The 21,096-nt window shown below is 29.7% G+C and overlaps 2 protein-coding genes across 3 annotated transcripts; one reads left to right on the top strand and one right to left on the bottom strand.

Moving 5' to 3' along the window:
* The first annotated feature begins 816 nt into the window (after positions 1 to 816).
* LOC107937317 (mitochondrial-processing peptidase subunit alpha) lies at positions 817 to 6,616 on the top strand. 2 transcript variants are annotated; one of them, XM_016870184.2, is made up of 14 exons: positions 817 to 922; positions 1,046 to 1,142; positions 1,891 to 2,067; positions 2,166 to 2,462; positions 2,811 to 2,978; positions 3,078 to 3,245; positions 3,850 to 3,930; positions 4,046 to 4,112; positions 4,464 to 4,561; positions 4,760 to 4,832; positions 4,921 to 4,991; positions 5,145 to 5,194; positions 5,999 to 6,111; positions 6,197 to 6,616. In XM_016870184.2, the coding sequence occupies exons 2-14, from the start codon at positions 1,104 to 1,106 to the stop codon at positions 6,247 to 6,249; spliced, it is 1,455 nt and encodes a 484-aa protein (XP_016725673.1). In that variant the 5' UTR covers positions 817 to 922; positions 1,046 to 1,103; the 3' UTR covers positions 6,250 to 6,616. The 2 variants fall into 2 exon arrangements, with proteins under 2 accessions (XP_016725673.1, XP_040972225.1); XM_041116291.1 differs by having other exon boundaries at positions 867 to 1,142.
* A 3,513-nt stretch (positions 6,617 to 10,129) lies between these two features.
* On the bottom strand, positions 10,130 to 13,167 carry LOC107937353 (auxin-responsive protein IAA26). The gene is made up of 6 exons (XM_016870221.2): positions 12,611 to 13,167; positions 12,134 to 12,508; positions 10,948 to 11,225; positions 10,712 to 10,853; positions 10,490 to 10,554; positions 10,130 to 10,392 (listed from the first exon to the last, which is right to left on the bottom strand). Exons 2-6 carry the CDS (start codon positions 12,448 to 12,450, stop codon positions 10,355 to 10,357), a joined length of 840 nt encoding a protein of 279 aa, XP_016725710.1. The 5' UTR covers positions 12,451 to 12,508; positions 12,611 to 13,167; the 3' UTR covers positions 10,130 to 10,354.
* Between the last annotated feature and the right edge of the window lie 7,929 nt (positions 13,168 to 21,096).

Raw genomic sequence — 21,096 nt, 5'->3', positions numbered from 1 at the left:
GTTTTTTAACTTATGTCTTTATAAGTTTTTTAAGGATTGAATAAAAATTTTATCATTTTTAGGGGGTCAAAATTTAATTTTATCATTTACTAACATATAATTTTATAAAATTTAGAAGGGCCAAAGTGATATTTTCCCATTTTAAATATATGAAAAATTATATGAAAAATAATGATTTCAACTAGAGGAGATAATGAGGCGTGCCTCAATAGAATTTTAGGCTAATTTTCAAGGTTCGGGTTTGACCTGACCCGAAATATAAGCTTAAAATTTTGGCCAAACTCGACTCGGATAAAAATGTTAAAATCCGAGCTCGTCACAACACACCAGTATTAAATTTGTTTTATATTATTATTTTTATATAAAAAAAAATATATATCAAATACACTAAAAATATTAAAATAAATATTTCGAAAATAAATTTAAAAAATTATCCATATTTAAACAATATTAAGATAAGTGCGACTTTGCAAGTAAATATCTCTAAAATAAAAGCAAAATTAACAATAAAATAAAAGTTATATATTATCCAAACAATAATAATAAAATAGTAATATAATAACAAAAGGACACTAAAACAATGACAAAACAATAGTGAAAATAATAATAAGAAACACCAATTTTTTTCAAATTCAGATCAACTCAGACCTAAATTTATTTTTTAAATTTATATTTTTATTCAAAATTTCTATTTTTTGGGCCGACCCTCGATTCGACCCATGATCCACTCTAATAGAAACCAAATAATCCGTAACCATAAACAAATCTAATCGGACCCTAAATTTAAGAGTCCCACATAAACAATGCTGAGGTGGCAATGATCGGTGAAGAGACTTAAACCCTACTGAAAAAAATGAAAAAGAATGTGAAAGCAGACATCTTCTTCCTCTTTAACCCACTAAAAACGGAACTCAACTCAACTGTACGTCTTTTTCGCCTTTTCTCGTTGCAATACTCGCACTTTAGAGAGAGGAGGCTTTGATTTTTCTCTTCATTGATTTTCTTCATTACAAAACAAATAACACAAATCACTTTTTACTGACAGGGGAGAAGACAGTTTCCCAAAACCTTAAAATCCACGAAAAAACAAAAAAACAGACACTATGTATAGAGTTGCTCTTTCACGTTTCAGGGCTCTCAAGGTTAGTTTCTTTTTTAAAACCCAAAATTGCTTTTTCTAAAAACCCTGTCAAATTTCTGTTCAGTACGAAAGAAGATGACCCGATACGAGTTTATTGAAGACCCATTTTCAATATCCATTCAATCACTTTAGTATATATATATATAGATTATGCATTTTATGATGCTAACTGATTTTTTTTTGTTAAAATGGGGGGGGGGGGAGGCCCCTAATTGTTTATTGGAGAATGGAAAATGGGGGGAAATGTTGGGTTTTTTTTTTTAATGAGAGAGAGAGAGAGAGAGAGAGAGATAGCTAAATTTATGGCATTCCTTTATGAAAGAGTTCTTGATTCAAAAGAAATAATGGAAACTATGCTATATATCCCTTTAATTTTCTTTGATTGTATATACTGTTTGTTTGTTCTCTTTAAACTACATAATCGTGCTTGTTCTATAGATTACTATGCCCCTCTACTCAAAAAATATTAATGGATCAAAGAGCAAACTGATTATTCTGTTAAAAGTTTCATCCATTTCCACTGTTGAAAACTGGTATTGTCCATTTTTGAGTAGAGGGCCTCCATGGTACCTTTTCAATTACTATGTTGATGGTTCATCAAATATTTGCCTCATACATCCCGTTCGGGTTTTCTTTTGATCCACTTGATGTACATGGTGCTGATCAAAATCGAACTGTTGGATGTATTGGTCTTTCATGTAGTCACTTACAGAGAAGTGTTTTTTCTTTTCCCAAACATTTGTGAATAGGGCCGTTCCGTTGATTTAGCAGCTGCACGATATGCGACTTCGAGTGCCGTTGCTCCTCTGGACACACCGTTAGACAGCGTTTCCCTTCCACCACCACTACCTGATTACGTAGCACCTAGTGAAACTAAGATTAAAACCCTATCCAATGGTGTGAGAATAGCCTCAGAGCAACTACCGGTATTGAAAAATCTCAACTCTTCATTTATTGAACTGTTATTTTTGTTGGTTGTTTAATCGGTTACAGTGTGGTTAAGTTCTTTGCTTGTTTTCATCAGACTCCTGCTGCCTCGATCGGCTTATTCATTAATTGTGGTTCCATTTACGAGACACCAATATCATCTGGTGCCTCCCACTTGCTCGAACGAATGGCATTCAAGAGCACGACGAACCGTAGCCACTTGCGTGTTGTTAGGGAAGTAGAGGCAATTGGAGGTAACACATTAGCCTCGGCCACTAGGGAGTGCATGACGTACACCTTTGATGCCCTTAAGACCTATGTACCCGAAATGGTAGAATTGCTTATTGACTGTGTGAGGAACCCTGCTTTTTTGGAATGGGAAATTAACGAAGAGGTAATTTAGTTTAATCTTTCTTGATTTTCCAAGTAAGCCGACAGTTGTCGAAGAAGAATCCTATAAAAAAATGTAGCTTATGTTAAGTACAATAATTACCATTGAGTAGTTTTCTGTGTCATTGTGCTCTTCATATTAATTAGCTCTACCTTTCTTTGTATAAGCAAGTAAAGTCAAATGCTTGTACATGTAAATTTCTCAGTTTAGCTTCGATGCTTTGTGAGAATGAGGGACTCAATGCTTGGGCCAGTTGTAATGAGCTTGGATCCTGGATTTTTCTCATTTTATCTTTTCCGGGTTCTTTTGTCCGTATTTTGAGTTTTCAATATGTACCCCATTCTTGTACAGTTGCAAAAGATTAAAGCCGAGCTGGAGGAAGTATTGAAAAATCCCGAGCGCTTAATTTTGGAGGCAGTTCACTCTGCTGGTTACGCTGGTGCACTGGCAAATCCTCTCTTGGTTCCCGAGTCAGCAATAGACAGATTGAACAGCGGCATTTTGGAAGAATTCGTTACTGTAAGAATCTCTTCTATCCTGCTCCTACCCTTACATATATTTCTGAGTTTCTGTCAAAGTTTGTTTTGTTGAATAGTGGTCTGTTTTTGATGGTTTCAGGAGAATTATAAGGGGAATAGAATTGTCCTGGCAGCTTCCGGCATTGAACACGAAGAGCTTTTGCAGATTGCCGAGCCCCTTCTTTCTGATCTCCCAGCTGGACCCCCTCTAAACGAACCGAAATCTGTTTATGTTGGTGGCGATTTTCGTCGCCGAGCTGATTCACCGGTAGGTTTTTACCATAATAAATAAAATTTTGGTAAAATGACATTTCCAGTCCCTTCCAATTTCGATATTGAGCAAATTGGTTCTTCTAAAAAAATTGAAGCAATTTATCCTTGTCAATTTCTGTCAATTGTATATAATTTTTATTGGTATAAATACAAATTTTGCCCTCAAAGATCTATCAATTTGGTAATTATTTAACAAATTTAGCCTGCAATATTTATATAAATATGTACATGTTGAAGCTAAAATTGTTGAATTTTTTATAATATACTCAAAATTGACAAGAACATGTAAACATTGAGAGCTAAATTTGTTATATCAATCAAAATTATGTATAATTCACTGATGATGTTAATGTCGTGATTAATTATCCTTAATTGCTCACTTTTGAAATTGACAGGGATAAAATTGCATGAATTTCTTTTTGAGGGACCAATTTGCTCAATTTTGAAATTGGGAAGGGCCGGAGAGGTCCTTTTACCAAAATAAAATTTTCTTCACATCATCCTTCCCTCCTCCCATGAAAAAAGAAAACAAAAATCTTTTTCGAACTTCAAGATTTTTGCTTGTTTGTAGATCAAAAGTTTTTTGTTGTGAATTGTAGAGTACCCATTTCGCTCTTGCTTTTGAAGTACCTGGTGGTTGGAATAACGAGAAAGACACTGTCACTCTGACTGTACTGCAGGTGCCGTATTTCGAACTTTGCTTCATTTTCAGTGAATCTTTTGGATCCCACAAGTATGCTTTGCGAGAAAGTCTTGAACTTTACTTTGGTTTTAATGATTTTGGTTGATCTACAGATGCTTATGGGTGGTGGTGGCTCGTTTTCAGCTGGGGGTCCCGGGAAAGGGATGCACTCTCGGCTATGTAAGTTCTATTTTTATCCATCAAGTAGTATCCATGTCCAATATATTTCTGGGTATTAGTATTTGGATATGACCCTCAAAGTACGTGCATGCCCATGTTAGATACGTACTCATATCAAACACTCAAAGCTGAGTCCGAGTAACATATCATAGTTCTCCTTGCTCAACAATTTTCATTTGATTTTATCTGAGCTGTCAAGTTTTCTGTTAGGCAAAATTTGTTTCGTGACAATCTTGCTTTCTTCCTTTTAATTGTGAAATATCACAAATTTTGTATGTATTACATCTCGAATTTCTTCCATGCACTCAATACGTTCTTACTTTTCCTTTTCTCGGTTATGTTTGGAAACAGATCTCCGTGTATTGAACGAGTATCAGCAGATTCATTCCTTTTCTGCATTCAATAGCATCTTCAATTACACGGGATTGTTTGGCATCTATGGCAGCACGGTAAGGCTATCATTACATACTTGTCTTTGTCATTTGTTCATGTGATACAATCATAGTAGCGCGGAAGCATGTATGTATATATGTGCAGGTATATCCATACTCTTCAACAGTCACATGTTGTTAGTCAGGTCTTTCGATATTGTGCTTCCCTTGATTTCTACTTACAACGGACTGAATAATACTTAATTTTCATGCCAGAGCTCTGATTTCGTGTCAAGGGCGGTTGAGATAGCAGCAGAAGAATTACTTGTGTTGGCAATTGAAGGATCAGGTTTGCTTGTATTTCTCCGATTTCGTCCATTATCGATACCCCTGTTTTTAAAGTTCTTTTAAAGTTTTTGAACCCGTGTTGGTGGCAGTTTCTCAGCTAATGATAAAACGTGCTCAAGAGGCTACAAAATCGGCAGTACTGATGAATCTAGAGTCTAGAGTATGCTCTCTCACTCTCTTCCCCATCCCAAAATGCCGAGTCGTGCATTGTTCTGGCCATTTTTGTATTTTAATCTTTTTTATAAATAATTTTCTTTTTATTACTTTTGTTCCGTTAAAATATTTATAAGATTCAATCGGTTGTGTTTTTCAGATGATTATAGCGGAAGATATCGGAAGGCAGATTTTGACATACGGTGAAAGGTGAGTTTACGGACTTCTAAATCTGTTTTCTTCTTTATATATCCCTATGTATTCCTGCATGATCGCCTACACTAAATCTAAGAAGCTATGATACTCTGACTTGCATGCAACTTTCAGATATGTTTATGTTTCGGACATGGTTTTGTCCGATTCTTTCTAAGTTTATCTTTGTACTTGGATAGTTCTTAAAGGATCATATTTTGTACCTTTATTCCAATATGTGTTAGATATAGGTGTCAGAACGGGTCAGGAAAAATGAAAAACTTAAGCAACATGGCTATAAGCTAAGAATCTTATATGATTTACTTCTTCGAGTGTTTTACCCACAGTAAATTCTTTCACGATTTTACTAATTCACCCGAGCTCCAAACTGAAGCCTAAACATTTTAACCTGCTACAGGGGTTATCCACCTAAGGTTGAAGGCTCTTTTACCTTTCCAAAAATGCTTATTGTTTGAAAATGATCTTACGAGTGAAATTACCATATTCCGAGTTTTATGGTTAGTAAAAAGTTTATGCTCCCTTATAAAACACGTGAAATTCGTATTAACTGTTATTACATAAAAATAAGTTATGTTTATGTTCTAGTTCCAACTTTGTTTTGACATCCCTTTTTGGCTTTCCTCAAGCGAAAAGTTGGGTGATATTAATTGTCCTCGATGATAGTTTAACACTATGTATTGTCCGGTCTGGCTTCAAATATTTGTTTCCTAGTCTCTCCTCGAGTGAGGTTTCACCGTATTTCTCGTGAACGTACTACACATTTTGCTTTCTTATTACACGTTTTATCTTATTTCTTCGTAGGAAATCCGTACATGCATTTTTAAAGATGGTGGATGAAGTCACGTTGCGCGATATTACCAACATGGCTAAGAAGATTATATCCTCGCCGCTAACCATGGCATCTTACGGTGACGGTAAATATCAATTCCCCTGGATTTATTTAATCCAAGCCTCATCATTAATTTGATTATGAGATTCTTTACCTTTCTTGCTTGCCAGTTTTTCGAGTTCCCAGCTACGAATCAGTTAGCAGCAAGTTCCGTGCTAAATAAGTGGCGCCATGAATTCCAAGCCGGAGATGGAGTTTACCGTGGCAGCACCAACACCCCACCACGGCCATCTCCTCATACCTCCCCCTCCCCCTAGTTTTTTTCACTTTCTAATTTTACCGGTCGCTGAAAATTAACGAGCCGTCTCAATTTTGAACTCGGATTATCGGGTTGCAAGAATCGGACATTGAGAAGTATTGTTTGTTTGCCGATTAATGGCTCATAGATCAAGGGCCCGGAAGTTTCCTAAACTCAATTTTACAGTGTTTTGCATTACATGCATTTAAACTGTTTGTAGAAATGTTTCTGAGACAGCTAAGATATAATAATGGTATTTTTATTGGTTCCATGGGGAGATGGGAACCATCTACATTAGCCTAAGTTAGTTTCCCCTCCTATTACCAGCTAAAAGAAATATTAAGCCGGTTTGAAAAATGGGCCAATGGTTCAGTTTGGTTCGGTCGATTTTATTTATAATATATTTTTATTTCGTATAAAATTTTAATATATAATATGATAATTTTAATACTAAAAAACACAAATTTAATAATTTAATAAAATAAAATTATGAAATGTTAAACGAAAAATAATCTTTTAAAATATTTATATATATAAAATAAATGTGTGGTTAAATGGATTTTTTAAGATTTGAGATTAATATTTCGGTTTGATTGGATTCGGATATTATCTTCAGTGAGTGTTTTGTTTAAGAACTAGAGCACGTACATGTAGTATTACAAATTCTAAAAAGATTAAATTTTTAAAGCACGGTTTTGAGTTTCAACTTATATTTTCAAACACTCGATAATATTTTTCTATTTTGTAATTCGTTATCTTTTCAAGTATTTGAATTCTCGACAAAATTGAAATATAAAAATTTTAAAAAATAATTTTGATGCTATTGAGGGATCTGCCTACTCTAAATTTTCCGTTTGATGTCGACGAATACCGGAATTCAATGAATAACATTTTGGGTCAAAAATCACACGTGTTCCTCCCGACCAACCAAACTCTGTTAGGATAAAGCAAACTAGCAAAGACCAAAGACAGGCCGATAGGAAGGCAGGCGAGTGACAGCCGTAATAAGTGCCGGCGAATGAGCACGTGTGTTTTGCACTCTTTTTACATTCCCCACACGTGTCTCTAGTCTTAAAATTGAAGGAAATTAGATTACATGGGGCCAAAGTTAGGCATTGACCACCTAAGTCCAAATATATTCATTTCGATATGACTACCTTTATATATATATATATATGAAAAATACATTTCTTTTATATTTATGTATAATTCTGAATATTATTATTTAAATATAAAATAAATATCTAAATTCATTTTAAGGAATAGTTATATTATCAAAATCTTAATTTTCCAAATTTATGATTTCTAAACAATAAATATTCAATCTATTTTATTTATTATTATTATCACCCTATATTGAATACAAATATTTTGTAAAAAAAATTAAAATTAAAATCCAAGTAACATGAAAATTAAATTATTTTTGCCCACCGCCCTTTGAGACTTTACAAAGTAGAAAACTAAGGAAAACAATGAATGTAAGCATGAAGATGGTGATATCAAAGTGACTAGGAAGTTGGGTTGTTAAGGGATCAATTCATTAGGTCTGTCATTTTCAACAAAATGGGTTGATTGCTACTTGGTTGCTGTCAACATAAACTACAAAACCATTTGTATCAATTCCATGTATTCACTCGAATCCGATTTAATTTTTTATAATGTTTTTATTAAGTTAGTTAGTATCGTATCGATCAACGTATGATTTTTGTTTTAGTATTAATATGTCTTAATATCGATATATTTTAATGTATCATTTCGAATTAATCAATATTTTTATTTTTATACATGTATATATATAATATAATTTATGAAAATATATCTCAGTTGCATCTATATGATTATACCAACCGATATGCACTTATTGATATTAGCTAAACACACCCAAACGGCCAAAATGCACTGAAATCTTGACTGAAATTAAACTTAGATTATAGTACTAATTGAGATCCGATATAGTATTGCACAAAACTATAAAATATCGACTATCATAGGAGAAAGGATTATATAAAACTGTAATTCCAAATCAACCATATCCCTTTTCAATAGGAAAATAACAAATCCAACTAAAAAATACTAACAGCACGTTTGGTTGGATGGAATAGCTATTCCATTCCTGCCCAATTCCGCGTGCTACAGTATTTTTTTGTTATTACACCGTTTGGTTCATTGTTTACTTATTCTATAGCTTTGCTATTACAGTCATATTCCCTCAAATGCTGTAATAGGTATTCTGGGGTGGGGGCTCTGAATCGCTATTCAACACCACACGCGTAAAATTTCTCTCCAAAATAGCCTACTTTCTTCTCCCTTGCTCTAGATTTCTTCCAACAGTTTTCCCCAAATCAACAACACATTCGCCCTTCATCTTTATCTCCGGTAAGTTTTCTTTTTTTATTTCATCTCATGTTTTCTATTTCTCCTTCCTTATAATTTCATAACTCTTCTTGTATGAAACTTCATAACTCTTCTCATGGTCATCTTTGATTGTCAAAATTTGTTATGGGTCTCTAATATATTTCTTTGTTTCCTTGGCTTATGAAACTGAAGGCACCTGTTGTTGTTTTTTTTGGTTTGATTCTTGATTGACTAATGTCGCCTGGTAATGAGTATCAAACTTATGAATTTGAGTGAAACTGTTAATACATACTTCATCCAGCTAAATTATGCATTTGAGTAAAAATTGTATAATTTAGCCGGATGAAGTATGTATTAATAGAAAACTGTATAATTTAGCCGGATAAAGTATGTATTAACAGATATACTTAAAATCTAGTTGGCACTTAAAATCTAGTTGGACTGCCACGTAGGATTACCATTAGGGAGATAATAATAACATAAATGACTAAAACGTAACATTTCAAATATAAGTGACTAAAATGTAACCCGAGGTAAATAAAAGTGACTATTTTTATAGTTTACCCATAAATAAAACATTGCAATATATGTAAAAATAATTTAAAATATAAATTTATCAATATATATATAATAAACTCAAATAAACAATGAAAAGATAATAAATTCTTAAATATATATTTGTTTAATTTAAAACAACTTTTATAAATTATTTTTCAGAAAATATTTTACTGGCAAACAAACGGAGCCTAAATATGTATTGCAGTTTAAAAATAATAAAGTAGATTATATATATTTTTATAGTATTATATATTTTGATTTTTTAATTCATTTAATAATTATATAATGAATGTTATTAAATTATATTTTTTTATTAAATTATATTTAATAATAATTATGTTAAAATATGGTTAAACTATTTATTATTTTTATTAAATTATTTTCAATAATAATCTTATTAAAATTTAATAACAATAATCATCTACATTAACAAAAATTCTGCTGAGGGTATTCTGGTCATTTTAATTTTTTTCCTTATGCTATTACAACATCATTCCATTCAACCAAACACAAGAATACTATTACAGTTCTATTCCATTCCATTCAACCAAACAGTTAAATTACTTATTACAGCTCTATCTCATTACAACTCTATTCAATTACAGCTCTATTCAATTATAGCCCTATTCCATTACAGTGAACCAAACGTACTGTAAAAATAAGGAGGATGCAAAGGAATAAGGATGAGGTAGAATCACATTTTCATATAATTCCTTCTCACTACCATAGATCCTATTCAAACCCCAATTTAGATTCGAGCTAATATTAAATAACAATTTGAACATACTCGTTTGTATAGTAAACACTCTTAAAATTCTTTTGTTAAATTTACATCTACAATATCTCCTGTCAGGAAAAATTTACCTTAAATCCGAAAAGTAGAGAATCAAAATTTCCAAAAATAAAAAGGACTAAATTCAAATATACAAAAAGTACAAGGGACTTTGAGCATATTTTTTTAATGCTTCAGATAAAGGATTCACTGTTCCAAATGGCAAAGCATGTTCAACAAGTCAAAAAAAATTACATATAAAACTACTTATATATATATTGCTGTGAGTACAACATTTCCATGCAAAACAGAGGATGAAATTGTCAAAAGCATGAAACATTAACTCTAGTTTTGCACCATCTTTCCCTTCTTACTGCTTCCAACTGTAATAAAAACAACAGCCAACAATTTTTGCTAATGAAAACTAGGAAAATGGATATGTAATAATAACCATATAATCGAACAGTGATCGTAACTTACGGTTGATAACGGAGAGTTCCGAGCTCTTCAACACACGCAGCCGCTTCACCGTCGATACAAACATACTGCGAATCCATCCGGTATGATTATGGTTAAGATACAAGTAATCTAATGCCGGTTTTAAGACGGAAAATTACAAGACAACTCGAATACAAATGTATACATTATACGGAATAAGTAGGATGTCGAATTTCATTAGATTTATAGGGATACGATGCTTACTGCCACGGGACATCACCGACAAGCATCCGGTCGCCTTCGTTATCCTCGTAAACAAGTGTATATTCCCCGTTTCCATCCAATACACCGGTAATTACTTTCTCTTCCTCTTGCTTCGGTCCATCAGCAGAGGGATCTCGTTGAGCTGCATCGGATCAAAACCAAAGACAAATAGATCGATCATTGTACCACACTCGCATAACTTAATTAGTACAAGCATGCATCGAATTCGGAGATACCTGCAAGGAGGCCTCTGAAGAGTTCATCAACCGCAGTCGACAGCTTTTCATAGCTATCGTAGGATTTGAGATCGACTTTCCGTCCGATCGGGACTCCATCCATGTTGATTTTCACGAATAGACCCTTACCACGAGTCTCGGGGGCAGCGGGTTTTCTTTCGATAGCAACCTTGTGAGGGAGACTAGTTGGTGATTCAGAAGCTAGTTTTGAAGTGGTTGCATGATTTTTCCTGAATGAGCGAATCGGCGGCCATCCCACGACCGGACCCGGAGCAGTCCTGTTTTAATAATTATAACACGATGTTACCTGGACTCTTTCATTTTTCCTAAAAGATTTCATAATGAATAGACCCTCGAAACATAAAAAAGTAGAAAATAAAACATGCATTCATATACAACACTCACTAAGATAATTTCGGATTGAACCAGTTGATTGAACTAAGAGCCGATGGTATGCTCGGCCTGAGCAGTATATTCAAATCGACCATTAGTCTGACCGGTAAAAAAACCAGTTCAACCAGTAAAAAAAAGCCGGATTTATAAATTTATTTGTAAATTAATGAAATTTATTAAAGCCTACATACTATTAAGACACACCCTTTTCTTTTTGTTGAACACTAACCATTTTAATATTTATTTAAGGTTTAATACCTATTTTGGCCCTTATACTATAGTGAATTTCACTTTGATATATACTATAGTGAAAATTTTCACTTTTACCCTAGTACTATAATGAAATTCTCACTTTGACCCTTTTATTATTGTTCACGCGTGGGATTCTAACGAAAAATGGTCAAGGGGCTAACGCAGTGGACCTAATGAAAGTATTAGGGGCATAAGGACCGGAAAAAAATAGTAAAAGGGCTAAAATGAAATTATCATTAAATACAGGGGCAAAAACAGGTATTAAACCAATATTTAACAGTATACAAATGTTTGGGAAAATAGTATTTCCATTTATGATTTATATATAATATTTGAATAGGAGGAGATACTATAGATGATAGACAAAAATAGTAAAATTTATACATCTAAAAATAAAGATCAACAAATCATGTAGTAAAATAACATAAAAAAGGAACACAACACATGAAAGATAAGTAAATTTTGAGGTTTTTCATCATGTAATAAAAACATGTAAACAACCATGCATGGACCACATAAACATAAAGCTCAACTCAAGTACCTCTTTTGAGAACAGTTGGGAGGCTTTGGCTGGTGGTGGTGGTTTTTGGCCCAAGAGGCAGTCAAAACCGCCCCACCACGGTGGTCCTCCTGTGCTGGTGGAAACTTATTATGTGCCTGTTTTGCATTGCTTTTCATTGAAGAAAAATACCCAAATGAGACCAAAGGCTCATCTTCTTCACCTGGTGGACCAAGCTTCAGCTCTAGTTTCTTCTCTTCTGAAGATCCATGGCTTATACCATTTTGATTTTCAATGAAACCCCATTTTTTTTCTTGAGGAATCAAATCAAGAAGCTTCTTTGAACAACCACTCTCCATATTAATACAAGACAGCTTTTTGTTTTTTTGTATTTGAAGAACAAGAACTTGAAACGAACTGTAAAAAAAAAACAAAACAAAGTAAATCTTAAAGTATCAGGAAAACAAAGAAAATAACAAATGAAAAAGACATAAACCATTGAAGAAACTTGCTCCATACCTTTAAAAATGAGTCACACTCATGAATAGAAATGAAAGGTCGCTGAGGAATTTCAACAAACAAGGCAAGAACATTAAAAAAAAAACCCAACACTAAAAGAACAAAATGTTTTGTTTTTAACAACACAAAGAGCAAAGAACTATAATAAAAAGATGTGAAGAACACAACAAAGGAAGGGAAGCCATGAAAGAGAGAGCTTAAAAAAGAGAAAAAGACCAGAACAGATTCCCCTTTACTCAATGACCCAAAAATGGGAAAAAGAAATTTTAAAAAAGGGAAAATTTTAGAACACCAATCACGCAACCATAGCTAAAACAACATTGGGTTTTGTTTTTTGTTCAGCTCAAGAAGCAAAAGCTTTGCTGTTTTGTTCTGTGTTCTTATTGTAAAAATGTAAAGAGGATAAAAGACCCATATGCTTAAAATGTAAGCCACTTGTTGTCTTAAATCAAAGTTTTCATTTTTAATTTGGATTTTAAAAGCTTTAGTTATTTAGTTACAGAGTGAAGAAAAGGATAGGGCAATTTCTTTTTCACTTTATGCTTTTAATGAGGATAACTATTGGGGGAGGGGAACTTTGAAATTAAAGTTTTCTAGTTTTGAGATCAACTAAAAGACAAATTTATTGCTACTTTTTTGGCCTAGAAAGTGTAGCTGTAATTCTTGTATTATTGACTGAAATTTTTAAAGGGTAAATTTCACTCTATATCACTCAATCATTAGAATGTTTACATTTTAATTATTTAATTTTAAAATTTATAAAATAATTATTAAATTATTCAAAAAAATTTATTTAAGTTACCGAATTGTTAAATTTACTGTTGTATGACCTTCTCTATTTGTATCATTTATATCAATCAGAAGCTCTTATTTTCCTTCTCTTTTACAGTTTAGTTTTTTTTCATAAAATAACTTTGAACATTAAAAATTTGTAAACTAAAATCTAAACAGATTTTTTTTCTGATCTCTTACATTGATTGCCAAATAAGTTTGGATTTATGAGATATCTTAAATAAAAAAATAAATAGTTCAATGATCATTTTATAATTTTTTTTAAAGTTAAATGACTAAATTATAAAGTTATTAATAGTTTAATAACTTTTAACATAAATTAGCTTAAATACTTTGATTAGTTGAAGGTTTAATTAAAGCTGATTTTTTAAAATTGGTTTAAAAGAAAGAGGAGAGAGACTTGAGGCTTAATTCAAGACAAAACTAGAGTTTTACTTTTAAGGAGGAGGTGATAGATGGGATGTTTGTTTGTTTTTTTAGTTAATTTCATCAAAAAATTTTAAATATTTATTAAAATTTTAAAAGCATTTTAATTGGGATTTTTATTAGGAAAAACTATATAATATTTATTAGGAAACTTTCATTAGGCATAAGTTTAAACTTTAAGCGTTGCATTTTTATTTGTTTTATTTAAATATTTATATAAAATATAAAAATAAAATTATATTAATATTTAATTATTTATTAAAAATATTCTTAAATAATTTTTCTTATTGAATTGTTGTCAAGTTAACTCTTGAGACTTAGTCAATCACGTTATATTAATAAGCGTAAATTACTCTTACACACGAAGGGTAATCATGTCATTTACATTTCTTTATGAATTATACTTTTTATATTAAAAAAATCATCCATAATTTTTAACAAAAACTTCTCACTAGAAAATTTCTCATTTTAAAAATTAAAATTATCTTAAAAATTATTTTTAAAAAAAAGCTATATCTATCTATTTATTTGATGTTATAATTTAGTTTTAATTATACTCTTTATAAATATCATATTTGTCCAAACATAATTATAAAAAACTAGAGAAAAAAATGCATATTTAACTATTTTATATCAATTTATATATTTTTCTAATTATATGAAATAATTTTTTTAAAATTAATTATCTTTAATATAAAATATGATAATTAAATAATATATTTATTTCCTTCAAAAACTCTAAAATAATCGTTGCTAAAAATCCGTGTCATCGCCACCAAAGACCAAATGCAATGAACGTTCTTTCAGCGGCTCAACAAACCGACCAAACTTTATTACAATGACAATATTGTCCTTCCGGGTTAAATTTAATTACATTAATAATTTTTTAGCTAAAATTCATTTTTAAAAATAAAATTAAACATAACAAAAGAAAAAAGAAAAAACAAATTTACTAGTTAATGCAAACTATTAAATCAAAAATCAATGATACAACTGATTAAACCGAGATATAAAACCAAATAAAAATCAACTGTTATTGAACTAATAAATTTTAAAAAAATAGTCGAATTGTTGTTATTTTAATAAATGTATTGATTAAAACATTAATTTTTAAACATGGTAGCGCATATGGCAGTTTACATGTACCTTATATTTTCTTTTTTAATTTTGATGAACTTTTTTATATTTTTAATTTTTCTTAGTTTTATAATTTTAAATTATTTATCAATCTGTCAAATAAGAAAAATAATATCATGTCAATATGAAGTACACGTGAATTGCCATGTAGGTTGCATGCCAACATCATTAAAAGAACAATATTTTAATAAGTATTCTTTCTAAATTTAATTTAACTCTTCTTGAAAGATTAAAAACCAAATTGAAAAAAATATATAAATATTGAAGGTTAAATTTATCATTACGCCAATAATTATTATCCCGTCCTATGGTGCATAGCATAAAACTCGACAACTTCGGCAACTTAAATTATGTTTCTTATAAATTTTGTAAGGGTAAATTACAGCCAAGATCATTAAAATATTAGTAAGTTTATTTTTGATCACTCAACTTCAAAAAGTTACAAAATTATTACTAAATTATTTGAAAATTTTCGTTTAAGTCATGGGTTGTTAAAATGTTAAATGGCCTTCTCTATTTTCACCGTCTGTATCAATCAAAAACTTTCTTTTCCCTTCTCTTCTGTAATTCAATTTTTTTAATGAAATAATTATGAATGTCACGAATCTGTAAATTAAAATTCAAATAATTTTCTTCTCTAATTTTTAACACTAATCTTCAGATCGACTTAAGTTTAATATTTTACTAGTCGATGAGTATTAATCCACTATATCCGCTGTCAAATCATCATTTAAAACTCCCTAGCTCAACTTTTGAAAACTTCTAAAAATTATTCAGTATTTGATCTATTATTAATTATTATACATTAATTCTTAGCCAATGATAAATTAATTAATTAACATTTATCGTAATTTTATTGTTGTAAAGAAAAGAGACAACCTTCCACAAAGGCTTAAACATGGAACAAATATGATAACGGGAGGAGGAGGGACGGGATCGGCCGCTTTGACACTATGGTGGGTCCCACTGAGTCAGGCTGTCACTTCACTCGGGGGCTCGTGAATCGGTAATGCTTTTTTACCTCCGACCACCCAACATGTTCGATATTTAACGCCACATCCTATTTGCTAGTCGGCTGTATTATCATTACGTACGGTCGGTCCCATAATAAAGTAACAAATTTTTTTTTTTCATTTATTGTTACGAAACTCCTACTCCTATCTCACTCGCATTTTAGAGTACGTCAACTGAGTGCGCTCTTTTTTTTTTTTTGGATAGTTATTAGGTAGTTGGTGTGGAATTTATGTATCAGTCCATAAACTCTTTCTCAATTTAGAATTTGATCTTGTACTTTTTTAATTTTAAAATTTAGGTTCAATTGCAACCCATTAACACCATTAATTTTTTGTCAATTTTTTTTGTGTGGTTTTTTAAATAAAAAAACTTAATATCCATATAATTAAATTAGTATTATAATGAACTTAAATTTAACAAAAAAAAAATAGTGTTTAAGATTAGACTTAAATTTTGTGATCTAAAAAGTAGAAAGATTAAATTCCTAAAACTAAAAGTAAAAGGACTAAATTCCAATTTTGAAAATAATATAAAGAGTTATTTTGCATATTTTAATCAAATTTTATTTGTTTTGAAAGTAAAAAATTAAATTTATTTTTTTGTTAAAATATATCATTAATCTTTGTATTATTCATAAGTTTAAAATTTAATCTTATGTTTTATTTTTTAAAAATTTAATTACATTTTTCATTTATTTTAAAATTAAACTCTAATTATTAACACGATTAAAGTGAGAAAAGTAAACTTGAAGAAATAAACTTAAGACTCTTTTGAATGGATAATGTATTTATTTATAATTAATGTAAAAATAATAGTGACGAAAAAATTAAATATTATAACAATATTATAGCATAAGATAAAAAAATTAAACGTATATAACGTTTATGTTTAATTTTTATCAAAGACACGTGGGGTGAAAACCCGGGACCTAATCCCCTCTATTTTATTAGTTTTAATCAAGAACATCAGGAATTATATGTTACCATTATCAAACGGAAATCAGGACCGTTCATTTTCAACGTACGTGGTGATCTGAACAAAATCTTCATGATGTAGAGCCAAATATATCAGTTCAATGGTGATGACAAAGGATGCGTTGTAAAAAGGACACAGCTGATGAAGTAAACGTCATGTCAAAAATGAGTTCAGCTTTTTGAAGGAGTGTTTTGGTCTAAAATCTAAATAGTAAATTAAGGAAAAATAATAATATTAAATTAAATAAAGGGTACTAAAGGTGGCAGGCAGTCTAATGAAGGGACTAGATCTGATGGGATAACCCCGACCGTTTGATTAACGGTTCCGATCTCTCGCCATGATTGATTTGTGATTGTAGTTATTGACAACTGGATGAAATTAATCTATTTATTATTAATTTAATTAATTTAATTTTTGTAATATTAAATAATGTTAAAATATAATAAAATTAAAATTTATTATTTAAATTGTAATACAGAAATTATTTTTATTTACGGATTAACTGTAAATTTAGATCTATTTAAATCTCGTCGTATTTAATTATTTTTAACTATATAATAATTAAATTTATTTATTTAATAGTAGATAGCGTAATTTGATTTGATTTTTATAATAGAAGGACCTGCCAGATCCTGCCAGATATATCCATCTCTCTCAGTATCCATGCAGGTTATTATGTTAATATCATTTAAAATTTTAATATTTTACTTAATATTTCCATTAAAAAAATAATGTGACTATTATTGAATGATTAATGATCAAATTTAATTTAAAAAATTTAAGGGTCAAATTGACGAAATATATAAACGTTTAAGGCTAATTTTATTATTATGCCTTATTACAATAAGATAAATATATTTATTCGAGCACATTTAAATATGTAATGTTCTTTAATTCAATTATTTTAAAATTTGAGGGTTTAATTTAAATCGAGTTTAAATATCTTTTGCCCTAAATGCATTATTGGCCTGAAAATGTGTAAATTTTTTTCACTTAAGTACCTAAATTTTTTTTATCAAACATGAGACTTAAACTATAATTTTTGTCTCGTTTTAACTCAAAACACTGTATCAACTAATAAAAGAATGAAATGTGGCGTGTTCTTATTAAACATTATACATTTTTTTTTTTAGTAAAGCAATATGACATTGATAGTTTCACTATTACTTTTGACCCCATTAAAAATAAAGGATAAAAACTATACACAATATTATTAAATTATTAATAAATTTATATTTTGGTCACTTAACTTTAAAATTTTTCAAAATTGGCACTAAACTATTTGAAATTTTTCATTTAAGTTATTAGATTGTTAAAATCGTTGTTATATGGCCTTCTCTGTTTGCATTGTCTTCACCGATTGAAAACTCTCATTCCCCTTCTCATTTACATTTTGGTTTTTTTCTTCATGAAACAACTTTTAATGTCATGAATCTACAAACTAAAAATCAAACATATCTGACATTGACCATCATATCGACTTAGATTTAAGGTTTGTTTTTCTTACTCGTCGATAGATACTGATCAATTGTAATGATATTAAATCGTCACTTGAAACTTAGTAGTCAAACTTTAAAAAAAAAAAAACTTAACAACCCAAAAACTTAAATTAAAATTTGAATAGTTCAATAACTTAAATAAAAACTTTCAAATAGTTCAATAACTATTTTGTAGCCTTTTGAAGTTGAGTGACAAAAATGTAAACTTACTAATAGCTTAGTGATCTTCAGTGTAGTTTACCCAAAAAAATAAATACCCAAACTAGAAAAATGATAGTTTGAAGACTAATTTATATAAATTTTAGTACGTCAAAATGTAATTTTTTACATATATTGTTTATATCGTACCAACAAGTGTTGGTTGTAGTGATAAAAAATAATGTACTTCCTATGAGAGAATACAAATTCAAACCTTGGAGACGATATTATCAGAAGAAGCAACCATAAACCTCAAACCTCAAACATGTATCGTAAAATAGACATGAAATATACAAAAAAAAATATTTATGTAGTGTCTAAATTTATTTGCATTTCCAAATTTACCCTTTTAATTTGTGTTTGCATTTAATATGTTCATGCGCTGCTACAAGATCACTTGTTGGACCCAATTCCGGATTTTCTCCTCTACTTTGGGCCCTTTCTCTTTTAAAGTTACTAAAAGCATACATTATTTTTGGCAAAGCTTTTTCTATTATTATATTAATTATTTAATGCAATAAACCAAAATAAAAAAGCAATTTTAATTATTTAATTTGGGAGAATATGAGTGTGATTATTACAAGCATCTAGCTTGCTAGCTAAAAGGCCAAGATGTTGATAACAACCATAAAAAATAAATCAATAAATAACATTTAGTCCTTAAATTTTTTTTGTCCACATTAGTCTTGGAATTTGGGAAGTTTTCCCATTTCAATCTTTAAACATTTGATCTTATTAAAGTGCAATGATGTGTCACTATGAGATTGTTCCACATCATCATCTGAACATTTTTTTAAACTATATAATTTCTTTATAACTTTTTAGATTGTATATATTAATTTTTAACTAATAACGTGATATTTTACGACACACTCTCACAGAGTATCATATCATCACACATTAAGGATTAAATGTAGAATTATTCAATATGATGACGTTGATTGAAAACTTATATATAAGTATTTTATTAATTTATCAATGATTTAATTGGCATTTTTATTTTAATTGTGGGTTAAATGGGTAGTCATGATGCAATGCATTCAAAAGACTTAAGGTTTAAATGCTTTGAAAATAATAAGAACTATTTTGTCCTCCTTGATTTTGGATTAGGTCAAATTTATACTTTATTAAGAAAATAAGCACATTTATATTTGTTTTATGGTTGCAAGTTGCTTGTAATGGGTAGTTTTCATGAGTTGGATTTAATTATTATTTAATGACAACAATTTGAGCCCTTTAGTAGAATTTAAGTGTGACCTAAATTGAGTTTTATGTTAATGAAAATGATTAGATCAGGGATTAGATAGAATACTAATTTAAAAGTTTTGAATTAGTTGAATCGTGAACAGGTATGAGTTGAGATAAAAGACTTGGTTGATTTGAGTTTTAATATATATTTTTTTATTTTTATGATTTTTTTTTAATGTTTCATTTAATTGAACTATCTAAATGGGTTGGACCAACGAACCTATAAGACTGTCCTCAAAAGTTGGGAGACAAAATCTTGTATTGGGATAATACCTTCGATTGTTGAAGGTGATGTTAACTTATTAACAAATGACACTTTAAGGACTTCTTTAAAAAAAAAGTTGATCCTCCTCAACAACGTAAAATAGATATTAAAATAATTATTTATTGTGAAATAAATATTAAATATTATTAAATAAAAAAATAGCATTTGGTTTAATTTGTTTCTAATTTAAAATAGAGTGATTAAGGATTTAAAATCATTATTTGCAAATATATATTTTTTAAAAATATTAAAAAACAAATTTTTACTACTTTAATATAATTTTTTACTAGTTAAATCGGGTTTTAATTATTTTAATTTTTATATAATTATTATATATATTCTTCAAATAATTGTTAATTTAATCGATTTTGATTTGATTGATTCGATTTAAAAAAAATCATGCATTTACAAAGAAGATTTGTTTGGATAAAAAGAATCAAAAGAAGATAGTGATGGATCATAAACAAGGATTGTAAAATATTTGAAAAGATAAATGGAAATGAAAAACGTGGTAAATGAATTTGGACAAATATTTTAAAAAATTTAGTTGGGATGTCATAGTTTCATAAAGACAAAGAAAGGGGGATCAAACCAAACATATCTTTTTGTTTTTTTTTGTCCCATTTCAAACAAAACCCATATCCTAAAATGCAAATTTCAAGGCTGCGAAAAAGAAGTTTTATTTTTTTTATAATTTCAATTTTGATTTGAGATAAAAATTTAATTATTTATTTAATTTAAATCGGGAATTTTTTATATTAATTGAAAAATAAATTATAATTACTTCTATTTAGCTTGAACATGTGGCACTGTAAGAAATTACTTAAGATTTAAGAAGTATCTATGGGTAGTACTTTGTCTCACGTCATTCGATTGATCACTAAGGAATCAATTATCTTTGCATCTCACCTTTCACCAAGCCACTTGTTTTT

Source organism: Gossypium hirsutum, chromosome A06 (assembly GCF_007990345.1).
Source record: "Gossypium hirsutum isolate 1008001.06 chromosome A06, Gossypium_hirsutum_v2.1, whole genome shotgun sequence".
Taxonomy (NCBI): domain Eukaryota; kingdom Viridiplantae; phylum Streptophyta; class Magnoliopsida; order Malvales; family Malvaceae; genus Gossypium; species Gossypium hirsutum.
Note: the sequence above shows the minus strand (reverse complement) of the source record. Positions and strands in the feature narration are given on the sequence as shown.

Excerpts from the sequence above, each read along its gene's own strand:
- LOC107937317 (XM_016870184.2), top strand. The coding sequence starts at position 1,104 with ATGTATAGAGTTGCTCTTTCACGTTTCAGGGCTCTCAAG. Across the intron at positions 4,562-4,759 it reads TTGGCATCTATGGCAGCACG|AGCTCTGATTTCGTGTCAAG; the intron begins GTAAGGCTATCA and ends TTTTCATGCCAG. Across the intron at positions 4,992-5,144 it reads TGATGAATCTAGAGTCTAGA|ATGATTATAGCGGAAGATAT; the intron begins GTATGCTCTCTC and ends TGTGTTTTTCAG.
- LOC107937353 (XM_016870221.2), bottom strand. The coding sequence starts at position 12,450 with ATGGAGAGTGGTTGTTCAAAGAAGCTTCTTGATTTGATTCCTCAAGAA. Across the intron at positions 11,226-12,133 it reads CCCAACTGTTCTCAAAAGAG|GACTGCTCCGGGTCCGGTCG; the intron begins GTACTTGAGTTG and ends TTATTAAAACAG. Across the intron at positions 10,555-10,711 it reads GTCGGTGATGTCCCGTGGCA|TATGTTTGTATCGACGGTGA; the intron begins GTAAGCATCGTA and ends ATGGATTCGCAG.